The sequence below is a fragment of the Salvelinus fontinalis genome, chromosome 16 (assembly GCF_029448725.1).
Source record: "Salvelinus fontinalis isolate EN_2023a chromosome 16, ASM2944872v1, whole genome shotgun sequence".
Lineage (NCBI taxonomy): Eukaryota > Metazoa > Chordata > Actinopteri > Salmoniformes > Salmonidae > Salvelinus > Salvelinus fontinalis.
In genome coordinates, this window is record NC_074680.1 from 46,694,060 (window position 1) to 46,705,414 (window position 11,355).

An 11,355-nucleotide genomic window follows, 5' to 3' on the forward strand; every position below is an offset into this window, starting at 1 on the left:
TATATTACCTTGTGTTTGTGAAGAATCCTGTTCCTATACAAGGTTTTCTTTGGGCCACTGGCTCTGGTCGTCTGCCAGAGGAAGGTGTAAGGATGATGGAAGAATGGATTCAGAGGCTGATAAAGAAGAAGAGACTGGGGGAAGAGCTTATTCATTTCCTTGATTCACTTACATATTTATGTTGGATTCTGTAATCAATTTACAGTAATATGGACAATGGAAGAAATTAAATAAGTACGTTTGGCACGTTATTTAGATCAATGTTCTTTACAGAAACACTTAGCTAATGTGGGGGCTTTTTTTTTTCTAAATATAACGTGACGAAAGTAATATGCCAACATATCTCATACATATTAACAATAATTCATCAGCCCAAATCATACAAATAACACTACTTCAGTGTTTCAACCTCCGTTGTCACTTCACATGCGGAACTAAAAATGGGAGTTTATGAAACATCCGGGAATTATAGTGAGTAGGACTACTCGTAAGTGCGTCCGACAGAATTCACCTTCCGCAGTGAACAACAAGTAACATGGGGTTGTAGACTTATCTGGGTCGAATAATCATGTTGACCTTCAAAGCATTACAGAGGAACAAAACCCTTAAATATGGCGTTCCCATGTTGGTGAGTCATAGGTTTGATACCGTCTTTTTCAGTTTCGTGACAAGACCTTTGCTCGCTAGAGAGAGGGTAGCTAGCTTAGCTATCAGTGGCTATTAGCTTATCAGCTAGCTACAGTTGGCTACATCCACTAGATAGCGTTTAACATTTAAGTCATTTAGCAGACGCTCTTATCCAGAGCGACTTACAAATTGGTGCATTCACCTTATGATATCCAGTGGAACAACCACTTTACAATAGTGCATCTAAATCTTTTAAGGGGGGGAGGGGGGGTTAGAAGGATTACTTTATCCTATCCTAGGTATTCCTTAAAGAGATGGGGGGGTGGCAGCTTGAGCAGTAGTATCAACATGTAGGCTACAAACACGAAGAACAGTCATTATAAAATCCGATCAGCTAGCTAGCTAGTTAAGTGGTTTCGTGCCGTTAGTTGCTGAAGCGACTGACAAAATACAAGCCACTCTCCAAACAATGAAAGTGCAAGTGACCTGAGACGTCATCTTCAATAGATAACTAGAAGCGCTAATAACCACCCATTCTCTATTTAAACACATACATGCATATTCATTCTTGACAGCATACGATTTTTGTTTCAATAGTTAGTGCTGTCAGAGATAGTATGACTGTACTGTATATTGATGACAATGCCTCATTATGAAACCAACTCACGACGTATGGATTCTGTTTCTAAGTTGCTGGTAGTGGGAGGTTCCTTTGGGCTCCGGGAATTCACACAGATCCGCTACGATGCTCAGAAGATCATGAAGAAGGTAAAGCAGCTGATCCAGCGTAATGAAATCCACACTGTGTCCTCTGAAATGTATGAAAAACTGCCGTTAGACACTTTGAAGAGTAGACTCAACAGAACAGACAGGCAGTATGAGACATCCCGAGTCGCTGAGCAGTGTACCTCCCTTCTAGTCCTAAGAGGTTATTTGATTCCTCAGCAATATCTTATATTCTTGCGGTATCAATTACCTTTTTATAATATATATATTTTTTAAACGTATATAATTTTACTCGTTCAAATGTGTGCATGTGCGTGTGTGTGAACGTTTGACTGATGATTGGATGGCCCCGTCACTGAGTGCGGCTGTAGCCCTTCCCGGTAGACAGATTACCGCTCATGAGAGAGTCAGTCACGACACAGGTACGCTCGATCCTATAGGTGTCAAAATAGCACAATGTATTCAGTGCTGCCCTCTAGGACTGAAATCGGTACATTATTGTGACAGAATCATCATACCTCTATGCAGCTGTATATGCTATATACCACCTATCACTAATTTAGGATCTTTGATGACAAAAAAAACAGTGCTCTTAAATGAATAGCTATGATGATAAAATGACATCTCTGTCTAGTTTTGAACCCTGATCTGAGGGTGTGGGTGTGTGTGATCGCAAATGACCCCCTATTCCCTGGTTACCAAATGACTCCCTATTCCCTGGTTACCAAATGACTCCCTATTCCCTGGATACCAAATGACTCCCTATTCCCTGGATACCAAATGACCCCCTATTCCCTGGTTACCAAATTACCCCCTATTCCCTGATTTACCAAATGACTCCCTATTCCCTGGATACCAAATGACCCCCTATTCCCTGGTTACCAAATGACCCCCTATTCCCTCGTTACCAAATGACTCCCTATTCCCTGGATACCAAATGACTCCCTATTCCCTGGATACCAAATGACCCCCTATTCCCTGGTTACCAAATGACCCCCTATTCCCTCGTTACCAAATTACCCCCTATTCCCTGGATACCAAATGACCCCCTATTCCCTGGATACCAAATGACACCCTATTCCCTGGTTACCAAATGACCCCCTATTCCCTGGATACCAAATGACTCCCTATTCCCTGGATACCAAATGACTCCCTATTCCCTGGATACCAAATGACCCCCTATTCCCTGGATACCAAATGACACCCTATTCCCTGGTTACCAAATGACTCCCTATTCCCTGGTTACCAAATGACCCCCTATTCCCTGGTTACCAAATGACCCCCTATTCCCTGATTTACCAAATGACTCCCTATTCCCTGGTTACCAAATGACCCCCTATTCCCTCGTTACCAAATGACTCCCTATTCCCTGGATACCAAATGACCCCCTATTCCCTGGATACCAAATGACCCCCTATTCCCTGGATACCAAATGACCCCCTATTCCCTGGATACCAAATGACCCCCTATTCCCTGGTTACCAAATGACACCCTATTCCCTGGATACCAAATGACCCCCTATTCCCTGGATACCAAATGACCCCCTATTCCCTGGATACCAAATGACACCCTATTCCCTGGATACCAAATGACCCCCTATTCCCTGGTTACCAAATGACACCCTATTCCCTGGTTACCAAATGACCCCCTATTCCCTGGTTACCAAATGAACCCCTATTCCCTGATTTACCAAATGACCCCCTATTCCCTGGTTACCAAATGACCCCCTATTCCCTGGATACCAAATGACACCCTATTCCCTGGTTACCAAATTACCCCCTATTCCCTGTATACCAAATGACTCCCTATTCCCTGGTTACCAAATTACCCCCTATTCCCTGTATACCAAATGACACCCTATTGTGTATATAGTGCACTATTTTTGACTAGGGCTCATAGGGAATAGGGTGGCATTTGGGATGCACTCTAGGGCTGGAGCTGGGCGAGGACAGGGGGACATCATGCCCTGTCTGTTCCAGGCAGCTGACCCCTCACACACAGTCACTCACTACCCTCCTCTTCCCCTTCTCTTCCTCTTTCCCTTCTCTTCCTCTTCCCCTTCTCTTCTTCTTCTCCTCCTCCTCTTCTACTCCTCTTCTATTGTCTGCTCTTGCTCTCTTAGAACCCAGGGGCTGATGCACTAGACCTGGGCAACAATCCATATTGTGAAAAATGACCTGAATTGATACAATAACGATTAAATAGAATACTACATTTATAACGGTAACGTGCACCGCCGTTTATAACGGTAACGTGCACCGCCGTTTATAACGGTTCACATTTCTCTAGTAAAGGCTACTTATCGCGATGAACAACATCAGCAAAATGGTCGGTGTCGATAATTTTCCAACTTTATCGTCCCAGTTCTATGATATACCCTCCCCATGCACAGTCTCCCTCTAAACCCTGGGCCTCAGCAGTGACAGCCTCCCTCTTAACCCTGGGCCTCAGCAGTGACAGCCTCCCTCTGAACCCTGGGCCTCAGCAGTGACAGCCTCCCTTTTAACCCTGGGCCTCAGCAGTGACAGCCTCCCTCTTAACCCTGGGCCTCAGCAGTGACAGCCTCCCTCTGAACCCTGGGCCTCAGCAGTGACAGCCCCCCTCTTAACCCTGGGCCTCAGCAGTGACAGCCTCCCTTTTAACCCTGGGCCTCAGCAGTGACAGCCTCCCTTTTAACCATGGGCCTTAGCAGTGACAGCCTCCCTCTGAACCCTGGGCCTCAGCAGTGACAGCCTCCCTCTTAACCCTGGGCCTCAGCAGTGACAGCCTCACTCTTAACCCTGGGCCTCAGTAGTGACAGCCTCCCTCTAAACCCTGGGCCTCAGCAGTGACAGCCTCCCTCGGAACCCTAGGCCTCAGCAGTGACAGCCTCCCTCTGAACCCTGGGCCTCAGCAGTGACAGCCTCACTCTTAACCCTGGGCCTCAGCAGTGACAGCCTCCCTCGGAACCCTAGGCCTCAGCAGTGACAGCCTCCCTCTAAACCCTAGGCCTCAGCAGTGACAGCCTCCCTCTGAACCCTGGGCCTCAGCAGTGACAGCCTCCCTGCCTCATCAGTGACAGCCTCCCTCTAAACCCTGGGCCTCAGCGGTGACTGCTGCTTCTGTGATTATGTATGTTTTTAAGTTTGTGTGTGTGTGTGTGTGGCATCTGCGCCTGCGTGTGCGCGTGCGTGTGTGTGTGTGTGTGTGAGGGAGAAATAATCTTATGTATGCCTAGGCCTAGCTAAATAGCCGTGGGTCAGAGTGCACCCCCCCCCCCCCCCCCCCATGTTAGCTACAGTACGTTACTCTACAAACCACTCCATCTTCCCTCCCAGATAGCGACCTAGTTAAGTCTTACAGCCGCTGACTGTCTCTATGACCCAGATGGAGTTCTTCCTCAATGACTCATTCCATTGAAGCCCCTCCAGACCCACACGGGTCGTATCCCAATTGGCCCCCTATGTCAGGGGGGTCCAACTCATTCCGTGGAGGGACTAGGGTCTACGGGTTTATTATTTTTATTCCCTTTCAATTAAGACCTAGACAACCAGGTGAGGGGAGTTCCTAACTAATTAGGGACCTCCTCTTCCCCTCCTCTTCCCCTTCTCTTCCCCTTCTTCTTCCCCTCTTCCCCTTCTCTTCTTCTTCCCCTTCTCTTCTTCTCCTCCCCTTCTCCTATTGTCTGCTCTTGCTCTCTTAGAACCCAAGGGCTGATGCACTAGACCTGGGCAACAATCCATATTGTGAAAAATGACCTGAATTGATACGATAACGATTAAATAGAATAATACATTTATAACGGTAACGTGCACCGCCGTTTATAACGGTAACGTGCACCGCCGTTTATAACGGTAACGTGCACCGCCGTTTATAACGGTAACGTTTAATTAGGACCTAGACAACCAGGTGAGGGGAGTTCCTTACTAATTAGGGACCTTAATTCATCAATCAAGCAGGTAGCCTAGTGGTTAGAGTGTAGGGGCGGCAGGTAGCCTAGTGGTTAGAGCGTAGGGGCGGCAGGTAGCCTAGTGGTTAGAGCGTAGGGGCGGCAGGTAGCCTAGTGGTTAGAGAGTAGGGGCGGCAGGTAGCCTAGTGGTTAGAGCGTAGGGGCGGCAGGTAGCCTAGTGGTTAGAGCGTAGGGGCGGCAGGTAGCCTAGTGGTTAGAGCGTAGGGGCGGCAGGTAGCCTAGTGGTTAGAGCGTAGGGGCGGCAGGTAGCCTAGTGGTTAGAGCGTAGGGGCGGCAGGTAGCCTAGTGGTTAGAGCGTAGGGGCGGCAGGTAGCCTAGTGGTTAGAGCGTAGGGGCGGCAGGTAGCCTAGTGGTTAGAGCGTAGGGGCGGCAGGTAGCCTAGTGGTTAGAGCGTAGGGGCGGCAGGTAGCCTAGTGGTTAGAGTGTAGGGGCGGCAGGTAGCCTAGTGGTTAGAGTGTAGGGGCGGCAGGTAGCCTAGTGGTTAGAGCATTGGGCCAGTAACCGAAAGGTTGCCAGATCAAATCCCTGAGTTGACAAGGGTTAAAAACATCTGTCGTTCTGCCCCCTGAACAAGGCAGTTAACCCACTGTTCCCCGGTAGGCCGTCATTGTAAATAAGAATGTGTTCTTATTAACTGACTTGCCTAGATAGATGAAAGGGTAAATAAAAATGTTAAAGTACAAGGGATGAGCGAAAACCCGCAGACACTCAGCCCTCCGTGGAATGAGTTTGACACGTGACCCCCCTGACATAGGGAGCCATTTTGGATACGACCCGTGTTGGTCTGGAGGGGCTTCAATGGAATGAGTTGGACCCCCCTGACATAGGGAGCCACTTGGGACTGGGTTCCTTCCCACCTAGAGTTGGTCTCCTCTCAGGGTTCCTTCCCACCTAGAGTTGGTCTCCTCTCAGGGTTCCTTCCCTCCCATCTAGAGTTGGTCTCCTCTCAGGGTTCCTTCCCACCTAGAGTTGGTCTCCTCTCAGGGTTCCTTCCCACCTAGAGTTGGTCTCCTCTCAGGGTTCCTTCCCTCCCATCTAGAGTTGGTCTCCTCTCAGGGTTCCTTCCCTCCCATCTAGAGTTGGTCTCCTCTCAGGGTTCCTTCCCTCCCATCTAGAGTTGGTCTCCTCTCAGGGTTCCTTCCCACCTAGAGTTGGTCTCCTCTCAGGGTTCCTTCCCATCTAGAGTTGGTCTCCTCTCAGGGTTCCTCCCCTCCCATCTAGAGTTGGTCTCCTCTCAGGGTTCCTTCCCCCTAGAGTTGGTCTCCTCTCAGGGTTCCCTCCCACCTAGAGTTGGTCTCCTCTCAGGGTTCCTTCCCCCTAGAGTTGGTCTCCTCTCAGGGTTCCTTCCCATCTAGAGTTGGTCTCCTCTCAGGGTTCCTTCCCCCTAGAGTTGGTCTCCTCTCAGGGTTCCTTCCCATCTAGAGTTGGTCTCCTCTCAGGGTTCCTTCCCCCTAGAGTTGGTCTCCTCTCAGGGTTCCTTCCCACCTACAGTTGGTCTCCTCTCAGGGTTCCTTCCCACCTACAGTTGGTCTCCTCTCAGGGTTCCTTCCCACCTAGAGTTGGTCTCCTCTCAGGGTTCCTTCCCTCCCATCTAGAGTTGGTCTCCTCTCAGGGTTCCTTCCCTCCCATCTAGAGTTGGTCTCCTCTCAGGGTTCCTTCCCTCCCATCTAGAGTTGGTCTCCTCTCAGGGTTCCTTCCCTCCCATCTAGAGTTGGTCTCCTCTCAGGGTTCCTTCCCTCCCATCTAGAGTTGGTCTCCTCTCAGGGTTCCTTCCCTCCCATCTAGAGTTGGTCTCCTCTCAGGGTTCCTTCCCTCCCATCTAGAGTTGGTCTCCTCTCAGGGTTCCTTCCCTCCCATCTAGAGTTGGTCTCCTCTCAGGGTTCCTTCCCTCCCATCTAGAGTTGGTCTCCTCTCAGGGTTCCTTCCCTCCCATCTAGAGTTGGTCTCCTCTCAGGGTTCCTTCCCTCCCATCTAGAGTTGGTCTCCTCTCAGGGTTCCTTCCCTCCCATCTAGAGTTGGTCTCCTCTCAGGGTTCCTTCCCTCCCATCTAGAGTTGGTCTCCTCTCAGGGTTCCTTCCCTCCCATCTAGAGTTGGTCTCCTCTCAGGGTTCCTTCCCTCCCATCTAGAGTTGGTCTCCTCTCAGGGTTCCTTCCCTCCCATCTAGAGTTGGTCTCCTCTCAGGGTTCCTTCCCTCCCATCTAGAGTTGGTCTCCTCTCAGGGTTCCTTCCCTCCCATCTAGAGTTGGTCTCCTCTCAGGGTTCCTTCCCTCCCATCTAGAGTTGGTCTCCTCTCAGGGTTCCTTCCCTCCCATCTAGAGTTGGTCTCCTCTCAGGGTTCCTTCCCTCCCATCTAGAGTTGGTCTCCTCTCAGGGTTCCTTCCCTCCCATCTAGAGTTGGTCTCCTCTCAGGGTTCCTTCCCTCCCATCTAGAGTTGGTCTCCTCTCAGGGTTCCTTCCCTCCCATCTAGAGTTGGTCTCCTCTCAGGGTTCCTTCCCTCCCATCTAGAGTTGGTCTCCTCTCAGGGTTCCTTCCCATCTAGAGTTGTTCTCCTCTCAGGGTTCCTTCCCACCTAGAGTTGGTCTCCTCTCAGGGTTCCTTCCCTCCCATCGTAGTCTGTTACACTACGCTCAGCCTTTTGGGGGTTTAGGGTAATGTTTTGTTAACTGTAATGTTTTGTTAAGTGCTCAGTGTCAAAGAGCTACACAAATTAAATGATGCTTGGCTTCATTTCAAAATGACTGTAATACACTACAGCTAAGGAAAGACGGAAGGCGACCTCCTCTCCTTGTTCCCAAATCGTCTGGCTTGGCTGGTAAGCTGGCTGTTTTACTCCACCCGGTGACATTTCTCCAAATTAAGCTGAATAATTGATCAGGGAAACGGGGCCATTTGTAATTTTGCCAACTCTCTGGATAGAGAAGAGACAGGGGAAGAGGGGTGTAACTTCTGGGTGTGAATGAGTCAGCTTAGTGCTCATCTCTTCTACGCTGCCAGCTTTCTTCTGTCTCTGACTTGCCAGCTAGTAACTAGACTACCTCTGGCTTCTGTCATCATTTATACATGACAGAAATAATAGATGGAGGGGAGGAGGAGCAGGGAAGGGGGAGAGAAGGGCATGAGGAGTTAGAGGAGTTAGAGGAGTTAGAGGAGGAGGGAAGGGAGGGAGGAGGAGGAGGAGGGGGGGAAGGGCATGAGGAGTTAGAGGAGGAGGGAAGGGAGGGAGGAGGAGGGGTGGAAGGGCATGAGGAGTTGGAGGAGGAGGGAAGGGAGGGAGGAGGAGGAGGAGGGGAGAGAAGGGCATGAGGAGTTAGAGGAGGGGAGGGAGGAGGAGGGGTGGAAGGGCATGAGGAGTTGGAGGAGGAGGGAAGGGAGGGAGGAGGAGGAGGGGAGAGAAGGGCATGAGGAGTTAGAGGAGGAGGAGGGAAGGGAGGGAGGAGGAGGAGGAGGGGAGAGAAGGGCATGAGGAGTTAGAGGAGGAGGAGGGAAGGGAGGGAGGAGGAGGGGAGAGAAGGGCATGAGGAGTTAGAGGAGGGAAGGAAGGGAGGAGGAGGAGGAGGGAAGGGGGAGAGGAGGAGGAGAGAAAGGCATGAGGAGGGCAGAGGAGGCTGCCTCTCATTTTGATTGTTAAGAGTTCTTCTCTCCCCCCGATTGAGTTGAGAGTTGTGATTAATCACCGCTGTATGGTTCAGAGACATGATCAAATATACCGTTTGTTCACCAAATCACATTTCTGTGATCGGTGTGTCGGTCTGTGTGTGTGTGTGAGTAAGGAGCTCCCTTGTGTGTGTGACACGAACCATTCCTCTCTTCTTCGTCTCTCTCTCTCTCCTCCAGCTGGATCCAACCCTGGAGGCCAAGGTGAACCCCCAGAAACAGTCTGTTATCCTGGAGGAGGAGTACAAGGTAGGTGTCTGATGGATGAGGGGAGTTGAGCTGTTTTTGTACTGTAATGCTGTAGAATATTCTCTGATACCATCCTGGAAGACTCAAGGATATGTTTTTTCCTTCTCTTTAATTTATAAATATGTTATCTACTAACCCCCCCGTGTTCTGTTATCTACTAACCCCCCCCCCCCCCCCCCCGGTGTTCTGTTATCTACTAAAACCTCCTCCCCCCCTGGTGTTCTGTTATCTACTAAAACCTCCCCCCCCCCTGGTGTTCTGTTATCTACTAAAACCTCCCCCCTGGTGTTCTGTTATCTACTAAAACCTTCCCCCCTGGTGTTCTGTTATCTACTAAACCTCCCCCCCTTGGTGTTCTGTTATCTACTAACTCTCCCCCCTGGTGTTCTGTTATCTACTAAAACCTCCCCCCCTGGTGTTCTGTTATCTACTAAAACCTCCCCCCCTGGTGTTCTGTTATCTACTAAAACCTCCCCCCTGGTGTTCTGTTATCTACTAAAACCTCCCCCCCTGGTGTTCTGTTATCTACTAAAACCTCCCCCCCTGGTGTTCTGTTATCTACTAAAACCTCCCCCCCTGGTGTTCTGTTATCTACTAAAACCTCCCCCCTGGTGTTCTGTTATCTACTAAACCCCCCCCCCCCCCCTGGTGTTCTGTTATCTACTAAAACCTCCCCCTGGTGTTCTGTTATCTACTAACCCCCTCTGGTGTTCTGTTATCTACTAACCCCCCCTGGTGTTCTGTTATCTACTAAAACCTCCCCCCTGGTGTTCTGTTATCTACTAAAACCTCCCCCCTGGTGTTCTGTTATCTACTAACCCCCCCTGGTGTTCTGTTATCTACTAAAACCTCTCCCCTGGTGTTCTGTTATCTACTAACCCCTCCCCCCTGGTGTTCTGTTATCTACTAAAACCTCCCCCCTGGTGTTCTGTTATCTACTAAAATCTCCCCCCTGGTGTTCTGTTATCTACTAACCCCCCCTGGTGTTCTGTTATCTACTAACCCCCCCTGGTGTTCTGTTATCTAACCCCTCCCCCCCCCCCCCCCACCTTGTGTTCTATGTTGTCCCGATCCTATCCCTGATGTGTAGAGTAAAGCCCAGCCCCTAACCCTGTCCTGTTGTCTCTCTGTCCCAACAACAGAAGATGAAGGATGTAAACCTGGAGGAGTGGAGAAACATCAGAGGTCCTCGTCCCTGGGAAGACTCCAAGGAATACCAAGAGCAGCAACGCTCCAGACAGGGCAAGGCAGCGTGATGGAGATTTGCCTCGGAAGGCCGCTGACCAGAGGCTGTACGGTTCGCAACAGGATATACTGAGTGATATGGGGAAAGACACAGGGCCAAGTTATCACCAAGACCACTGCAAGGCCAACATGGCTTGAGGAATATAATATGTATTTATCGTGACAACTCAAAGTAACAAAACCTTTGAGTCAAGGAGAGTTTTGGAAATGGACAGTTGAATCTGTGATCTAATTTTATGTAAACAACAAATGTGCATGTCTTTTATGTTATATAAAAAAAACGTAATGTTTTGAAATACGAGTCTGGTTCTTGTCTGTGTACAATATGGCCACTAGGTGGCACAGGTATGCATTGGTACATATCCCTGGTACACGTATGCCTCGCCAATTGTCATGATGAGAATATGAACCACTAGGCCTGTGTGGAGGACTCTTCACCCACCACTAGGCTGTTGGTAGGACTCTTCACCCAGCACTAGGCTGTTGGTAGGACTCTTCACCCAGCACTAAGCTGTTGGTAGGACTCTTCACCCAGCACTAAGCTGTTGGTAGGACTCTTCACCCACCACTAGGCTGTTGGTAGGACTCTTCACCCAGCACTAAGCTGTTGGTAGGACTCTTCACCCAGCACTAAGCTGTTGGTAGGACTCTTCACCTACTGGACTCTTCACCCAGCACTAAGCTGTTGGTAGGACTCTTCACCCAGCACTAAGCTGTTGGTAGGACTCTTCACCCAGCACTAAGCTGTTGGTAGGACTCTTCACCCAGCACTAAGCTGTTGGTAGGACTCTTCACCCAGCACTAAGCTGACGGGTAGGACTCTTCACCCAGCACTAAGCTGTTGGTAGGACTCTTCACCCAGCACTAGGCTGTTGGTAGGACTCTTCACCCAGCACTAAGCTG

General features: G+C 49.7%; 1 protein-coding gene across 1 annotated transcript; it reads left to right on the forward strand.

The window, feature by feature from the left end:
* The first annotated feature begins 477 nt into the window (after positions 1 to 477).
* LOC129813262 (cytochrome c oxidase assembly protein COX16 homolog, mitochondrial) lies at positions 478 to 10,748 on the forward strand. Its single transcript, XM_055865570.1, has 4 exons — positions 478 to 628; positions 1,318 to 1,395; positions 9,139 to 9,207; positions 10,350 to 10,748. Exons 1-4 carry the CDS (start codon positions 569 to 571, stop codon positions 10,461 to 10,463), a joined length of 321 nt encoding a protein of 106 aa, XP_055721545.1. The 5' UTR covers positions 478 to 568; the 3' UTR covers positions 10,464 to 10,748.
* Positions 10,749 to 11,355: the final 607 nt, after the last annotated feature.

Bases quoted from the DNA above. Each gene is read 5' to 3' on its own strand.
- LOC129813262 (XM_055865570.1), top strand. From the start codon at position 569: ATGTTGACCTTCAAAGCATTACAGAGGAACAAAACCCTTAAATATGGC. The intron at 629-1,317 runs GTGAGTCATAGG...TCTGTTTCTAAG, and splicing joins AATATGGCGTTCCCATGTTG to TTGCTGGTAGTGGGAGGTTC. The intron at 1,396-9,138 runs GTAAAGCAGCTG...TCTCTCCTCCAG, and splicing joins CTCAGAAGATCATGAAGAAG to CTGGATCCAACCCTGGAGGC.